A 17,573-nucleotide genomic window follows, 5' to 3' on the forward strand; every position below is an offset into this window, starting at 1 on the left:
GTTTCGTAGTGTATGTTCTTGTGGACTTGTGCTTTTACTTTTGTTTGTTTTCGTGTATGCCTGTCTGTGTCCGTCCATCTGTTCGTTTGTCCGTCCGTCCCTCCGTCCATTCGTCAATCCGTCCGTCCGTCCGTCCGTCCGTCCGTCCGTCCGTCCGTCCATCTGTCTATCTGTCTCTCTAAAAACGCGAAAAATGGCCATAGTCCTAAGTGTAGCTCCAAGGAATGAGACCCACGGTGAGTAAACATGCTTCAATACCAGAGCCCGGTGACCTCAACCTTTGCTTCCATGCGCTGCATATGTTGGCTTCTTACACAACCTGTTTTTTCTTCGCGACCATGTGACGCAGTTTCTGACTCACAGCACGATGTTAACGGCTCGTTATGCTGAGATGGAAGAGCCCCGTTCCCGCGTGACACTAATCAAGCGTTATCTTAACGCTTTGGCGCTAGCTCGCAGCTACTGTTGCGTAACGAAAGGTTTTGGACGCGGACCAAGTGCGTGAAAAAGCCTCGGAGGCGAAGAGACCGAGACACTTTTCTGTTGAGCATCCCGCGTTCTCCTGTGCAACCGCTCGCTTGTATCCAGGGTTAAGGGCAGAAGCCGGGAGCATCTTTCTACGCGTAGCGTCATACAAGGCGTTATGTTCCTTCGAAGATCGTACATGGGCTAATTTCACCTCTCCCAGCTTTTTTTTTTCTTTCTAGAAAAGAAAGTCGCACGTCTTTCTCTTGTTCAATTATTCGGACAAGCTATATCCGAGCGCTCAACTAATTCCTGGCCTTCACCTCCTGACCTTCCCTCGCAGCTGTTCGTCAGTTTATCGTGATCCTCTCATCACTGAACTACATCCGCCGTCGCATGCTATTCTACTGATCATATATTCGTGTTACCACCGGTAGCTAAGTCAGGGGAGATAAGCGTACCTCGTAACGTCCTCAACGCAATGCCAGTTCACGTGTCCTTTCTGTCGTTCTTGGCCCTGCATCCGGTGGCCGTGAGCTCCGCTTTTATAACGTCCCATTCTCGCATAAGCTCCCGGAGCAGCTAAAACACCAGCTGTTCGACGCCACCTGCGCAGCGAACCCGATTGTGGAACAAAGTTCCGAATCGTTCCCAGCCACTCTTTGTGTTTTGAAGAGGCAGCCGTCAGAGGGTCAGCATGCCAGAACAACAGGTGAGTCCCTCGTATTTTAATGGCTGCTCAAACGGCTTGCGATACAGTTTTGGACAAATGAACAGTCCGCATTGTGACAACTGTGTCTCGATAGAAACTGTGGAACATATCCTACTTGTGTGCCCTGCGTATGCTAACGAGCCTGCGTACTGTGAACATTGCATGCAGAAGCTCTGCCCAGTGCCCCTAACAATGGACAAAGTTTTAGGTCCCTTAGCCTGCTTTAGGCAACGGAGACTTGCAATGAACTTTCTTTTCACATATTTAAAAGACATTGGACATCTCGATAAGCTCTAACTTCACTTGCACGTTACCTTCATGCATTCTTCATGCAGTGAACTTCGTCAGCCCATTTGTCGGACTATGCACTCCATTATTCCATAGGTTACATCAATACTCGCCATTGCATCCTTAGTACCCATTTCATGGTCGCATCATTTTATCTTCGTTTTTTTTTTACCTCTTCCACGCTGCTCCCCTTCTGTCTTTTTCTCCCAAATTCCCCTCCCTACGCAGAGTAGCATGCCAGCGATATTGAAACGCCGGCTAAATTCTCTGTATTTCATTAAAGTCTCTCTCTCTCTCTCTCTAATGGCTGCTGTCACCAGAACCTCTCAAGTATGAAAGAATCACCTGCAAACTGCTTGTGATCTGTGCTTGTCGTACGGTTGGCTTGAAAACATTAGGCTTTAAAAAATTACAAAGGGAACTTAAGATTACTTAGTTGCTTTGAAGGCGAAAATGTTAATTTTTTTTTATTTATATGTTTTCCTTCCTTTCTAACGACAAGCCTACCCAGCATGCAGTCGTAAAGACAATGCATACCCGAGGTTCATCTTTATTCGCCAAGAAAAGCGATTCTGTGACCTGTGGGTTGAGAGCTCGCCTCGCAATCTGAAGGTCCTTGGTGGAATTCCCCGCACCTTCGAAAGAAATTTTTTTCTTTGCCGATGACATCATTCGCGGATGTCTGGGCCACTTTTCCTGGACGCCGACAACGAAGTTGGGTTTCGTTGCTAATGTGACGATATCAGGCTCTCGCCTTAAAGTCCTGAAATATATGTTGCGCCGCCAGCTGTGCCGTGACGCTACATCCAGCGCTGACGTTGGCATTGTATGTGGGGTTTAACGTCCCGAGTGTCCACGCAAGTACGAGGCTCTAAGGGCTCCGGATTCTTGTTGATCGCCTTGGGTTCTTTAAAGTGCACTTACATGCCACAGCCCACGAGCGTTTTTGCATTTCCCCTCCACAGAAATGTAATTCACGTAATCGAGATTTGATATCACGATCTTGGACTCCACAGAGAACAGGTACAGAGACAGAATGACAACAACACAAGTGCTCAACTCATGCGGTATGAATTCGTACCAACTCGCCCAATTTTCAACCCTTTTCCACAGAGAAGTTCCCTAGCCACTGAGCTAAAGCTCCATCTCTTTTACAGTTTGCTTTTAAAAATAAACATAAATTAAGCACGCTGACCGTACTGGTTGACAGTGCGGACAACTCATGCGGTTTCGTCTCAGTCTAAATAGCCCAGCCTAATTATTAAACGTTGTCAGAGGCACTTGTAAGACTTCGGGACAATTCCGAGGGTACCGATAGAAAAATATTCGTAACCATTTTATAGTCTTTCGGTGGTCATTGAGAAAATTTGATGAAGGCGGTGAATGCAAGCTTACTAATTTACTGCCAACAGCGGCTTATTTGAGGAAACACAGCTTTGCCCACGTATACATCAAACGCGAGCCCGTGGGAAACTAGGCGTATGACCTAAATTTTCACGCTTGTCAACATCCGCTAGCGATAGAATTTTGATCTTTTTGCCTCTTTAGAATGCGGACACGTGTACTGAAAGATGCGTGCGGAGAGCTGTCTGTCCGCTGACTTCACTACCGGATGTTCTATAAATGGCACCAAAATAACGGTACGAACTGCGAAGCATATTTCATGTAGTACAACTTCAATTTCCTTTCAGGAGACGCTAAAGAGTGCCATTCGTATGAATGACAAATTACGGCGCAAAATACAAATATCACCTAGAGAACAGAACAGTCGAGGCGTTTTTTTCACACATTTATGACTTGTCCCCAGGCATTCTATCGAAAACTGCAGGTGTGTTCGAAAAAGGTCGAGGTAGCCAACAGTTAAACGGTAAAATTAAAGCACCCGGTTATAGGAAAGCACGGCCCGTGAGTTATTGCTATTGCTGCTAGAGTTTTACCGAACTTTCTAAAAGATGCAGGCGGCCGCCATATTCTTGCCACTATAATATTTTCAAGCGATTATATTTGTGCGGACAGAGACTGCAAGCTACATACAACGACAATCGGTGAAATTAAACTTACAGCACTCGCTAAACAGTTCCAGTGGACTAATAAAATACCCAGTGAGTGGTTATTATTTTTTTTTATTTTTCATTTTTCATTGCACAAATCCTGGACAAGTCGGTTCACTTTTGGGTCTTAAGTTTGACCCATTTGTCATCCCCAGCGCTCTGAATTCCTGGAGAGACCGTCTTCTCCACCGTTCCGGTATTTTATTTGAAAGTTTTTCTACTGTCTTCACTGCATGGTTCAGCTGCGGACGCGATATTGTGAGGAAGTTCTTAAAAGAAATGTGGTGCCGCCGTGGTAGCTCAGTGGTTACGGCACTCGGCTGCTGACCTGAAGGACGCGGGTTCGATCCTGGCCGCGACGGTCGCATTTCGATGGAGGCGAAATGTTAGAGGCCCGTGTACTGTGCGATGTCAGTGCACGATCAAGAACCCCAGGTGGTGTAAATTTCCGGAGCCCTCCACTACGGCGTCCCTCGTAGCCTGAATCGCTTTGGGACGTTAAACATGTAAACTAAACTAATTTTCCAGTGACCACAAGGACACGACGACGAATGAGGAGCTGTGTACAGTACGCTGGTCTCATCCCAGCATCCCAGGCAATGCTCCATTTTTATCTTTGACTTACATACATCTTTCCTCGTGTAGATTCAGAGGTGATGCTGTGTCGAGGAGAAGCGCAGAAGCAGGTAGTCAACGCAAAGAAGCTGCCAGGCCAAACTTGCTAGTTAATGTAACAGGATGAGAAATATTCCTAAATAAATTAAACGTTCGAAAAGGAAACGTTACAGTGGTAGAGTACCGCGAAACGAGTAATGCAAAAAAAAATTGTTTTGTTAACTTCGTATCACAAAAAATGGGGAAGCTATAGGGTATGTTTTGAAAGAGTACAGTGACCTCCAGCTCCATGTAAACGAAGGAATCGGTGGGGTGGGTGTACCCTTGGCATTTGAATCCAGCGAAGGTAGGGTTAGTTGTGCAAAACAGCACGTACTGGACGCGACACAATAGAATTAAGACACCACACGCGAGTGTAGTGTCTTTGTTTTCATTCTCATAGAGTTTACGCTGTTTTTAAACATTTGAACTTTTACCAACTAGCCGAAGGATTTACTCTGCGACAGTGTTAATTTCCGACAACATAGGTGAGAAGTAAAGACTGGACTGACCAAGAAAAAAAAAGCTAGTTATCATTGGTTGGAAGAGATATCAAGCGCACAGCGGTTTTTAAACACCCGATGTCATTATTTATTGCCACATGCAAAGTCATGACAATCTGTAGCAACTTAGGGAAAGAGCATCTGCATCTGCTTACCCCCATTACATCTGCGGTCCGGGTTCTTCTTCAGCCCCATCCTACTACCTACCTGTGTTTCACACTGTCTGTACGGCGCTTCCACTGGGCTCGGCTGGGATGAGATAAGGAGATAGCAGTCCCGGTTACCTCATTTATTTGCCACAATTTCTTGATAATTTGCAATCAACAATCTTATTCCCTTTATTTCACAATCGTGGTCCTGGATATTATTCATCATCGTCATCAGTCTGACTACGCCCACTGCTGGACAAAGGCTTCTCCCATACCGCTCCAGTTAACCTTGTCCTATGCGCCACTTTGTTCTGAAGGAGTGTTTTCCAGAGATGCAGCGCTCTCCCGTAGAATCTGCCATCGTCGACTGGCAGGCTCGTGGCGACACCACTTTACGGTGCATCTGCACTCCGCTTCGTTACAGCTGGGAGTGCGGTGTAGCAGTGCCAGCAGATCTGTCACTTCTACGAGGTGTGCAGTAGCAGCTCCCAAAACTGCGCGCACACCTTTCGAGCCAAGGCATCGGCATATTGCTTGCTTTACTGCCTTGTGCACAGGGCGCTACGAAGCGCTACGTGAGCATCGGCAGATTGCTCGTTCAAATGCTGCGCCCACCTGGCGAAAGCAAGCTGGAAGTGGTAGCGCCAGGAGTTGAGAGCAGTCCTGGGGGAAACATGGCGGCGCCCTGGTTCGAAAGGCTCAGACAAACAGTTGCCAAAGCCTAATGGTCGCATGCTCGCAGCGTATTACAAGGGTTCATTCTCCACCTCGCTATTTCTTGCACCACAGCACAAGGTAGGAGCGAAAGGCAACGGCTTGCAGACGTGTAGGGTTTTCTCAAGAGCACGTCAGAATAGCACGCTCGTGTAAGCACTCGCCCCGCTCTTCTTGCCTCTCGCAATCCAAGTAGTGAGACGCCGTGACCCCGAGCAGTGTGCATGCGGGCACAATTCAGGAAATCCCATTGTTTTCATTCTAGCTGTTTTGAATAACTTCTTAGTACCGCGGAGGTTCGCCTTGTTTGATGAAACGATCTCCGACCACATTCTACGCGTAGCTTAGACCTTTCAAAGCACAAACCGTAGGAATGGATGGTTTGTAGAATGATGAAGAGAGCTTGAGAAAGCTTTGTATCCCAACCCTGTCCAACCTTCTCGGACCAAAATTTTAAATATTAGAAAATTCGAAGGTACTGCAATGGAAATACTGAAGGTAACGGTCCATTCTTCCGATGTGTAAAAAAACTTTGCTTTAAAGTTTTTCCATCGCTCTCATCCAGCGGTTAAGGCTGTCATAAAACACCGATGGGAAACGCTTTTCATGATAGCAAAAGCATTAATAGCACAAAAATACAAAAATGCCGACGGGAGATCTGGGCATACATTGATTGTTATAGTGAAACCTTGCAATATGTGAAAAAATTGCGTTCATAAACTGTTTCCTATTCAAAGAGAGAGAGAGAGAGACTCTTTAATGAAGAGCAGAGAATTTAGCCGGCGCTTAAAAATCGCTGGCATGCTACTCTGCGTAGGGAGGGGAATTTGGGAGATAAAGACAGAAGGAGAGCAGAGTGGAAGAGGTAAAAAAAAACGAAGATAAAATGCGGCCATGAAATGGGTCCTAAGGATGCAATGGCGAGAATTGATGTAACCTATGGAGTGATGGAGTGCATAGTCCGTCAAATGGGCTGACGAAGTTCACTGCATGAAGAATGCGTGAAGGTGACGTGCAAGTGAGTTTAAAGCTTATCAAGATGTCCAATGTCTTTTAAATATGTGAATAGAAAAGTCATTGCAAGTCTCTGTTGCCTAAGGCAGGCTAAGGGACCTAAAACTTTGTCCATTGTAAGGGGCACTGAGCAGAGCTTCTGCATGCAATGTTCATAGTACGCACGCTCGTTGGCATATGCAGGGCACTCAAGCAAGATATGCTCCACAGTTTCTATCGCGGCACAGTTGTCACAGTGCGGACTGTCCATTTGTCTAAAACGGTATCGTAAGCCGTTTGTATATGCAGCATTAAGACGAAGTCGATGATAAAGTGTTTCCAGATGTCGAGGAATTCTGGGTGAGAGTCTTGATCTAAGATGTGGGTCGATTGAGTGAAGAAATTGGTACTGATATGTCGGCAAACTCCAAAGCCGATACATTTCTTCGGAAGCAAAACTTTTGGCCACCTGGGACGCATCAGATTTCGTAAAAAAAGTTCTAATGTATCTCCGATGTTGGTGGCCCTTACGGGCCGCTTCATCTGCTCTTTCATTAGCCTGAATGCCACAGTGAGCAGGTACCCACTGAAATGTTATGCAGTGGCCTGCGGCAATAGCTAAATGATGTAGATATCCGATGTCCAGGGAAACTGGCTGGTGATTCGTTTTCTTCAGCAGGTTGGCCAGGATCTGAAGAGATGCTTTCGAATCGGTGAAGATAACCCAACGGTCGGCGGTTCGGCGCAGGATGTAAGAAACAGCTTCCTTAATGCCGTGAAGCTCAGCTGTCGTAGAGGATGTCCTCCGCTGCAGCCCGTAAGAAAGGGCATGGCCTATTGAGGGCACATAAAGGCCACATGAAGAGGTTTCTTTAGTAGTTGAACCATCGATGAAGATATGGGTGTGCTGCCTATATTCCTCCGTTAAGTAAGCGAGAGTAGTTTGCAGAAGAGCTGCCTGTGGCATGCGGCTCTTTGCATTCACACCTGGAACAAACTTCTTCACCTTTAGAGGAGAGAGTGTCCATGGAGGAAAGGTCAGAGGTAGTAGTTTCTGTGGCTGATTAATAGTAGGGATGGGCAGGAGCTGCACTGCCTGGCCAAAGCTAGAGTTGCTGTGAGTTAGGTGGACACGGTGCAGGAAGTGCTTCTTCCCTTGAAGAACATGGCGGAGATGGGTACGCATAGTTTCCTGGGCGGCAATCACCTCTAGTGGGAGACATCCTGCCTCCGCTACTGTTCCTGATGCAGAGGAACCCTTTGGGAGGCCAAGGCATATTCGCAGGCAGTTGTTCCGTGCGGCAACGAGAGACTTATTGCTTGATGTAGATAATCTTTGAAACACTGGTAGACAGTAGCGCAAGGTTCCTTCAACGTAGGCTTTTTCAAGCAGAAGCATTGATCGGCAGTTGCTACCCCACCTTGTTCCCGCCATGAACCTAAACACTTGCTATGCTGCAGTGATCCTCTCGCGGAGTTTTTTGATCTGAGGTGTCCATAACAGATTATAGTCGATTACAACACCCAGGAATCGCTGAGATTGTACATATGGTAGCGATCGTCCACCTAGGAGCAGCGGATATCGGGTCATCGTTTTTCTTGTAAACGCCATTGCAACACTCTTTTCTGGCGAGACACGGAGACCTCTGGAAGCCAGGTACATCGAAATGTGCAATAGCGCTCTCTGTAGACGTTGCTGGGTGATATAGCGCGAACGTGATGCGGTCCAGATGCAGATATCATCAGCATAAATTGTTATACGGACCCCTCGCGGAAGGTTTCTTCTTATGTGTATAAGGGCAATATTGAACAGGAGAGGGCTGAGCTCCGCTCCCTGTGGTACGCCCCTCTCTACTGCGTGAAAGCGTGTTGGACCGTTTGGAGTGGTCATAAAAATTTGCCGTTCTTTCAAATAATGCCCAATCCATTTGTATAGCTTTCCTCCAAGGCCAAGACTGGCAAAGGCGGCGAGTATTGCATGGTGAAAGACAGAGTCAAAGGCGGCCTTGATGTCTAGGAAAACGGCTGTCGGGATGTACCCAGCATGAAGGTACTCCTCAATTGATGAGACGAGGGAGATGATATTGTCAGTCGCAGACCTGTTTTGACGGAACCCGTTCATTTCTTGGGGGAACTCATTTCGGCTTTCTAGGAACCAAGTTATGCGTTTGCAGATCATGCGCTCCATGAGCTTACCTACGCAGCTCAGTAGGGCAATGGGCCGGAATGATGCGTAGCTTGTTGGCTGCTTACAGGGTTTCAAAACAGGCACAATTTTCGCCAGCTTCCATTCCGTGGGGACCTCACCAGTCATCCAGGAAGAATTGTAATACTCCAGGAGTCGAAGACGGGAGGTGTGGGGTAGCTTTGCAATGGCTTCATAGGTCACTTCATCATGACCCGGAGACGTGTGTCTGTTTGTCTCCGCGATAGCTGTGGATAGTTCTTCCATTGTGAAAGGCAGGTCTAACGCTGGCACTGCCGCCTTTGGGATGCCTGATTGACCATTTGCGGAGAGTGTCGAATGCCCTGACCCTGCCGACAGTAGCCTGCAGTATTCTTCTGAGACTTCTTTTATAGATTTTTGTTCGTGAAGGGAGAGTGCAGCGAAGGGGTGGAGTTGTTGAGGTGGCGTGCGCATACCTCTAACTATCCGCCAAATATTGGTTACTGGTTGGCGCACATCCAGCGTAGAACAAAAGTCACGCCACTTTTGCCGACTGAGTTTATCCATATAGCGTCGAATGTGACGTTGTGCCCGTCGGCATGCACATAGGTCATCGAGGCTTTTTGTGCGCAGAGCTTTCCTTTCAGCTCGCCGGCGTATAGCGCAGAGCCTTTGAAATGTGTCATCATTTGAAGGTAGGCTATCATTTTTAGTTGTAATTTGTGTACTCGCTCTCAGGCAATACGCCATTGTTGATGCTAATTCCTCATTGCGAGTTGCCGCAGTAATTCCTCTGCTTACAGCGCCCTTGTATTCGTCCCAGTCTGTAGATTTTGTAAGGAATTTCTTTGGGTTCCTCTGCGCATGGAAAGCCGATATGAGGATTGGGTAATGGTCCCTTCCGCGTGTCTCCAAATCAGTGCACCAGCCAAAGTTGTGGGCGAATGAACTTGTGACAAATGTCAAGTCGATGCTGCTGGTAGTCGTCGGGCCTCGGAGGTAGGTGATGCTGCCATCATTTAATGGCTGAACCGAATGCTTGGAGAGAAGTTTTGCAAGCTTGGCACCTCGGGCACATGTATGTGAGCTGCCCCAAATTTCATTATGAGCATTGAAGTCCCCGCAAATAATATGCGGTGAGGGCGTCCTTGCTATCAAGTTATCAAGTCTCATAGCATCAAATGGCGTGCCTGGCTCAAGATATACTGCAATCAGAGTGTACTGTTGTCCGGCAATAACTGTGACAGCGCACACGTATTCATTGTCGCTGTGAGGCGGGACATCAACCGATGAGGCCGGGATATCCTTGCGAAAGCCTATCAGCAATCTGCTGACGTTATCTGGTCGTTGTGAATGATGGAAATAGTATCCGTGGAGTCGGAAAGTTTCCTCGACGCGTGATTCACAGATGACTATGAAGGGGAAGCGGTACGCTCGCACGAGCTGTCGGAAATCTGAGAGTTTAGAGCGTAGCCCGCGAGCGTTCCACTGGAAAATGATGCATGTACGAAAGATGTTGTGGATTGTCAGCTGCGGCGAAGTTCTCGCTGTGGAAGCCATGATTACTGAAGTGTGGTATTACGCCCCTGCGGAGCGTAGGAGAGCGACACCAACGGCTCCATTGCAAGGACAGCTTCTACTTCTGGGAGTCCTCCTGACGAGGGGTTTGCACGGATAAGAGCCTTGATGGCTGCAAACAGCATCGGAATGAGTAGGCTTGTGATATCTTGTTCAGAGTTTCCGGTTTGCTGCTTGTCGCTGATCTTCCTGTCATGTTGTGGCGCCTTAGGCTCAGAGCGAGCGACGCTGTTTGTCGGGTCTTGTGCAGTGCGCTGCAGCAGCTTTGATGAAGGAGAAGAACCAACGGACTTCCCACGCTTCTTTTTTACTGCATCAGCTTTTGTCCAGAACTGTTGGGTATGTATCGTTATCCTCACGTCGGAAAATGTATCGTATCTGTCTTTTCTAAAAACTTTTTCATCATCCACATTTGCGCAGTGAATTCATATCTCCGCCACAACACCTGTCATCGCAATTAGATCATTCCTATCAAGTCGGTGTCCCTTTTTGCAGAACTAACGCTTTGTTTCAGTCGTTTTTACGTCGCACAGCAGAAGAGTAGAATCACTTTCCCGCACCGACAGCAACAATCAAAGATTACCAGATTTTTCAAGAACGCCTTAGCTAGCGTTGCATGAGTAGACACATCTGTAAGCGTTTTGTTAGCAGCGACCCCGTTCCATTTTGTTCTTGTTGATTTTCCTTGCACGCCTGTACCCACTGCCCTCACTAATGCCCATGGCCCTGCGGGTACAAAAATGAACAAATAAATAAAAGTCTTTCCGCTCGAGCAAGCATATGTTGACAGGCGTCGCCTACAGTCGTGTCGAATATGGGCCCTTATGAAAATGACGTCATACTGAGCCTAATGCTGCGGTGAGCACTGTACCAGGCACTGTACGTTTTGTGCAGGACGACGTGCGGGCGCCGGAAGGAGTTCCCAGAAGCCGTCGCGTGGGTTCGTACGTCTTCTGCGAACACTTTCCCGAGGAGATCTTGCGAGGAGCCCTTTCCTACAAGCACCGGCCGGGCGAGCTGTACATCGTCACCTACCCAAAGTGCGGAACGACGTGGGTGCAGCACATCCTCTACCACGTGTACAGCCTCGGCCAACCACCGCCCTCCATCAAGCACTTTTTCGAGAGCATGCCTTTCCTGGAGAGGCATGGCGTCGAAACCGTCTCTGCGCTCACTTTCCCTGGTACTTATGAACTGCGAATGTTTAGTGTACATTTGCTGATGATAGGCGTGTGATAATTAATAGCACTGCTTGTTGCTGGAAAAACCAGGCTATGTCTTTTTCATAAATTTGACCAGTAGCCACTTGGAAATTGTGTTACCGTACACAGAAGGCTATACACACATGTCACAGCACTTCTTAACGCTTTCTTTGCCCATACAGCCAAGGACTAGATCCAGAATTCTGCCGGCATAGGTCACACCTAGCACACATCAAGGTGCGAATTGAAAAATTCAGTCAGCCACACACTGTAAAGACCCGCTCCTCATGAAATACCCCACATCAGGATTGTAGGTATCAATAAAAAAAAGGCATAATCGCGCATAGGGTTGTAGCGCCGGAAAGGACAACACATAGCAAGCGAGACGGGACAGGCGTAATGCCTGTCCCGTATCGCTACCCCCCTTTTCTGGAAACATGAACCAACTAGCACCCCAACAAGTATTGCTCATAATCGCGCAGTTGACAGCCGGGAGCCGAGGCGCAAAGTCACGATGCTATGGCTTCCATCAAGAGTACTTAGGACACAGTGTCTTCATTTGAGCTATGTGGTGCATTATTTACGGCACACCTAAAGTTTGAAGCCTGGGGAGGGTAAAACGAACTCTAGCCCTCACCCGTCATGCTTTAATGTTTTTGTAATGCTGTAAATGCCTCAAAAATTCTCTTTTCTCTTCTTAGAAACGGCGGCAACATGATGACGCATGCAATCTTTGACAACGTAAGATTTCAGAATGAGAGTTCTTTCATACTTTCTAACTGCAGATCATGCCAGCTCATACTTCTTACTGTAATAATCCGCCTTTGGCGTCTTCCCGACACCGGTCTTTCATGTATCAGCTAAAAACTTTGAAATACTTCTTAAGAGTTTAAGCGGATCGTTTAAGCGGAACTCAACTCCTGGCTTTCAAAGTAAAGCTGTGGAAGTGACCGGGAAAGGGTATCATCACTTAGGCCGCCCGCATATTTACGAAAAAGTGGTGGCAATTGGCCCCCTGGAAAAATGTAAAGGTAAAGCGTTAAACTTAATTCATGTTCAACTTATAACAAACAACAATGGTAACGCTGTCTTCCTCGCAGGTAGCGCCATTAAAACACACATGCTGTACGACCAGGATCGGATCTGCCCCGATGCCAAGTACATCTATGTGGTGCGCAACCCCTTCGACTGCTGCGTCTCCTTCTACCACCACTACAAACTATTCCCTATTTACCACTTCGAGCAAGGCACCTTCGACGAATTCCTCGATCTTTTCCTCGAAGGGGCTGTGGATGGCGGAGACTACTTCGACCATTTACTGTCCTGGTACCCCCACAGGAACGACCCCAACGTCCTTTTTGTCAAGTAAGTCCCGCTCTTTGCTTGTCTAGAGATTTTCCTCACGTGTTTGCATTTAAAATGAAATGACGTTATCAGGTCGAACTATAAGGTAGTCGCAGCAGTGCAAGAAAGGATAACATTTCACTAATAAGTGGTTTGGAAAAAAGCGCTCAGCTCGAACAAACACACCTGCAAGCGAAGAATGTTTCCTTTGTGGAAAAAAAAAAGCTTGTCTTGGTCTCTCCACTTCAGCTGCTGATTCTAATCGGTGTGCTGAGGTTTTCTGTTCGCTATTCTCTGGCGCAACATTTGCCTTTCTTATTTGCGCTCGTGACCCGTATAAGAACGAGCAATGCTTGAATCAACTACTGAGTGTCATAATTGACGAGAATTTCATTCAACCCAAAGTTTCCTTGTGCAAGATTCACAACTCTGTAGAAATGTTCTCACCCGTGCTGCATTGCTGTGGTCGCCTCTCTGCCTTCCCCGAGCTCACAGGACGTAAGTTAGGCAAACGACCTGAAGAACGGGGCGCATCCCTTACTTTTCTCTGGCACTACTACAAGGAGGGCTGGAGCGAAAAGATGAGCTTCTTTTCGGCCGTTATCGCCTTTTGAAACATCTATCTGGGCAAGCGTGACTGCTTCCGTGGTTGTGATACTCAGGAAACCTTTCCCTTGCACTGCACGTTTCTCAGCTTTCACTGAATTCTTTCCCTTATCTTTCATACTTCTCTTCGTAAATTCTCTTATGTGGCAGTGTATGTGGCATCTGAACAGCGACCAAGCTGAGCCATTGCCCCGGTAATCTACGCTTAAGCTGAAGCGCTGGCTTTCCCGCACATTGTCTCCTTCCACAGGTATGAAGACCTGAAGGCAGACACCGAGACGTGGGTTCTCGCCGTGGCAGATTTCTTGGGTCCTCAGTATGGTGATGCACTTCGTCGTGACCGTGAAGCTCTGGACAAAGTGCTTCAAGCGGCCAGCGTGGAGGGTGTCCGCCAGCTCTCCCGCCTCGAGCGAGTGTACCAGGCCGACCTCATGGCCAACACTCCTAGGGACAGGTAAGGCAGGTCAACGTCAAGAAAACATGCAGGCGCATGGGCAGTATTGGTAATCAGTGCGCGTCCCCGGTGACGGAATAGATGCATTGGGACGCTTCCGCTACGGGGTAACTGGAAAGCGGGAGTTTGGGTGGCTTGCGGTCAGACATCGTTCCTTTGGCGCACGCAGTAGTAGTCGTTGATGTTACTGATGACCCAAATAAAAAAGTCTTTATACCCATACTAGGGTATCGGCCACGAATCGGGTGGCATGGATGTGCTAATCATTTGAGAGTACTTCGAGAGGACAAACATAAAAAAGAAAGGGACAAAAACAAAGAGGTAGGCGATAACACGCATGGTGCACTATCACCAGGCGGAACTAATAAAGATAGAAGGTGCATTTAATTAAGCAGAGACAAAAAGCTGAAACAGTAGGATTTCGCTTGGCAGCCGGTGCAACACGGTTGCTGTGACGCTCGTCCAAATCTCCTCTTTCTTTTCTTGTTCTGTCCACTCGTGGTCTATCTGCGCAGACCAGCGGTAGGGGAACATTTGGTGCCAGTCTACAGGCACATGTCCCTCTTTAGTTGGGTAGTTCTCACAACGACAGTTAGGAAGCGAAGTTGTTTTGAGTTCGAGAACCCACTATGAAACCTCTGGAGCGTGGGCCACGCAACTATCGCCGTATAAAATCTCGAGCAGAGAAGACCCCAAGTTTACCCTTATGGCTTAATACGGTTTAATGCAGCGAAAGTTGTTAGGTTATGTACGGCCGTAGGTATTCATGTACGAACACACGATTTGATTCAAAGGTGCGACCGGCAAGAAGCAGGGGCGATGATCGGTACAGTTTCGCGCTCGAACAGATTCCCGTTCGGCGCAGTACATAGCTTCTTTTTCACTTTGCTGACGCTTACGGCGACGAGAGAGAGAGCTGCTTCTGGGCCTTCAATGCCCGGCTGCTGCTACGGATAAAAATTATCTAGAGAAAGTCTATAGATTTCTTGTTGAGCTCTATTGACTTCCTATAGGTATTGCTTTTTGTCTGTTCATAGTCTATAGACTGTCTATAGACAAAAGGGTACTAAGAGTGTATGGCCATATATCTATCGATTGTCTATAGACTGTCTATGACATTTGTATTGCCTATAGATTGTTTTCTAGGATTTGTCTATAGACAATCTATAGACTTTATAGACAGAAGTCTATAGACACTCTATAGACTGTGTAAAACTTTTTTAGGGGATGCATGCGCATCTTCCTTGGCGCTATCCGAGGGACTGCTGACACACTGCTTATCCAGCTGTGACGTCACGCTGATCACAGCGCCATGCCTGATTTAGTGCGCGCACCCGATGAAGCTCCTGTCTGAAAAGCATCCTTATAACAGCTTTCGATGAAATATATGCTATGAGAGGAATCTTGTTGCGAGTCCATCGCTCTAAATTGCACGCGTAATAGTTTCCGTGTCTCAACCACTCTCGCAAGAAACAATCTGTGCTCTATGTTTTGTTGATTTGAGTGCAACTCTTTGTGACGTTGTGCGCATGGAAATCCTCAAGTACGGGCGCAGTGTATCAGTCTGTACATGTGGTTCCCTCCCCCACTGCAGACTTCCCCGATGGGCACAGCTGTACTTAGAGCACTCCGGCCACCGTGCGACCGCCAAGCCTTCCGAGGGCGCCACCATGATCAGGAAGGGGCAGGTGGGCGACTGGAAGACCCACTTCACGGCTGACCAGGTGCTCAGGATGCGGGAAAAGGCGGCGCACAAGTGTAAAACGTTCGACCCATTGAGCCTGTGGGAAGACTGCCTCGAACTGTGGTCAAAGAAAGAACGCGAACCGCTTGGCAGCGCCGACAAGAGCATTTAAACCAGAAATGTGCCCTCTTGATTGAGGTACAGTGGCGTAGTGCGCACACGCGCAGCATGTCATCAGTATCTCCGCTTTTTGCCTAAAGTACGCTAGCTGCAGTGCAGGCCACCGGAACTTAGTCCAGGCCATGCAGGCAAGGCTGCTGTGGTGTTTCCAGAAACGATTTCATTCTGCAGAACTTTAGAGCTTCGCACGCGTCTGGCATCTGCTGGCTACAGGACGAGTGGCCTTACATATGTATGAGAAACAGTGAACGCTATGCGGGCGTTGCTTTGCAGTTGGCTTCACGGAGGCCGCATCAACCGCTGCGGCCCTGGCAGACAGACTTAGCCCGCAACGCTGATCCAGTGGAGCTTTACGCCAGCTTTGGCGTGACGCCGTTAAGAACGGGCCGCTAGGTCATGATGTAACCCACCCGATGAGCGTTATCCATGCAGTCGTATGAGCCCCTTTTATATACCACAGCTGCATCCGGTAAGCCATTTGAGTATCTCATTAAAAAATGTTTTAGTCTGCTCTCGGCACGGCCGATTCTGCATACCACTGCAGGTCTGCATATGCATTACCCAGAAGGCCACCACGTGTGCCTGTGTTATCCAAGCTGCCATCTCAATGTCACAGAGAGATATATTACTCGAAGAACGGCTGATTACATGAGTTGGCAGTCCATAACAAGTTTTAAGGCGAAAGCCTTTTGTGGCTCATGCTCGCGGTGTCCGTCCGTGCGCTGGAATCCTGCCAACTGTGGCCTCTCCTCCACGCAGCGGCGTAGCCTGCTCCCCTACTTAGCAACCGACGCGTCGGTGGGGGGCGCAGCTGTGCATAGCAACCGTGACGTCACACAGTAGCGGAGTAACGAGCGCGCATGCATCGCCGGTGGCAGCTGCACTGCCGCTACTTCGCCAGACGTCTCTCTACAGTCGAGTGAGTGAGACGCGTGGCTCCGAAGCGGCCCAATGATTCCGCGCCAAGCGATTCGGGGAAGCGGCAGCAGGCACCGGATTCCCCCAACACCAAACGCCAGAAGAACAAGGAGCGAATGCGCATGTGACGACTCAGCATGTCACCAGATGCGAAAGCAAGCGAGGCAGGACGGACGAGGCTTTCGCCAAGCGCAGTTTAGAATGTCCAAAGTGTCTTCCGTAATTTTTTTTATTCAACAGCGCTAGGCAGCAGGACATAGAACCAGAAGACACAAAAGCAACGCCGTGTTCTATGCCCTGCTGTCTAGCGCTAAAAAAAACTCACTAGAGAATAGTCTGCTTGTGTCATAGCCACTGCGGGACGCCTGCATAAATTTCTCACGTGTTGGCTGAGATTAGTCAACCAACTGTTTCCGCTCGAGCAACACTTGTTGCTGCTGTGAAAGGGGCGGTTTCTTTTTTTTTTTTTGTTGTTGGGGCTAGATTATTCATGCTCGGCGGGCCAATGAAGACTCTGTGCGTCTCTCGTATTCTCATTAATCTCTCATATTCTTAATAAACCATGAAACTGTACTCCAGCGTTTGTAATGTTGCTTTGTGTTTTTTTCGCTCCGCCATCTTTTCCGGCTGTTGTTTCGAAGATCACTTCGCGCTTCATGCCCGTATTTTTTGTTGACTTGAAAGTTTATTTGTTGGAAGTATAAATGTCGGGAAAGCGAGCTGGGTGCCTTAATTGCAAAAACACAGCCGCTTTGCATGAATGTCATTCTCGGAGCACTTTCGACCTGACCGCAGTTTCGGGTAATTGGCGAGAAAAAGAGAAAATCATCACAATGAAGATTCTTTAATGGACATGTTCGAACTGAATCTCCTATATATATATATGTGTGTGTGTGTGTTAGGTAAAAAAT

At 47.9% G+C, this 17,573-nt stretch overlaps 1 protein-coding gene across 1 annotated transcript; it reads left to right on the plus strand.

Annotated features, from left to right (window-relative positions):
- Positions 1–526: 526 nt before the first annotated feature.
- Positions 527–17,245, plus strand: LOC149331915 (sulfotransferase ssu-1-like). Its single transcript, XM_089556918.1, has 5 exons — positions 527–1,177; positions 11,169–11,457; positions 12,577–12,841; positions 13,677–13,880; positions 15,475–17,245. Exons 1-5 carry the CDS (start codon positions 1,163–1,165, stop codon positions 15,734–15,736), a joined length of 1,035 nt encoding a protein of 344 aa, XP_089413044.1. The 5' UTR covers positions 527–1,162; the 3' UTR covers positions 15,737–17,245.
- The last annotated feature ends 328 nt before the right edge of the window (positions 17,246–17,573 follow it).

Source organism: Amblyomma mixtum, chromosome 8, assembly GCF_055824585.1.
Source record: "Amblyomma mixtum isolate Tamu chromosome 8, ASM5582458v1, whole genome shotgun sequence".
Classification (NCBI taxonomy): Eukaryota; Metazoa; Arthropoda; class Arachnida; order Ixodida; family Ixodidae; genus Amblyomma; species Amblyomma mixtum.

Bases quoted from the DNA above. Each gene is read 5' to 3' on its own strand.
- LOC149331915 (XM_089556918.1), top strand. The intron at 12,842-13,676 runs GTAAGTCCCGCT...CTCCTTCCACAG, and splicing joins CCCAACGTCCTTTTTGTCAA to GTATGAAGACCTGAAGGCAG. The intron at 13,881-15,474 runs GTAAGGCAGGTC...CCCCCACTGCAG, and splicing joins GCCAACACTCCTAGGGACAG to ACTTCCCCGATGGGCACAGC.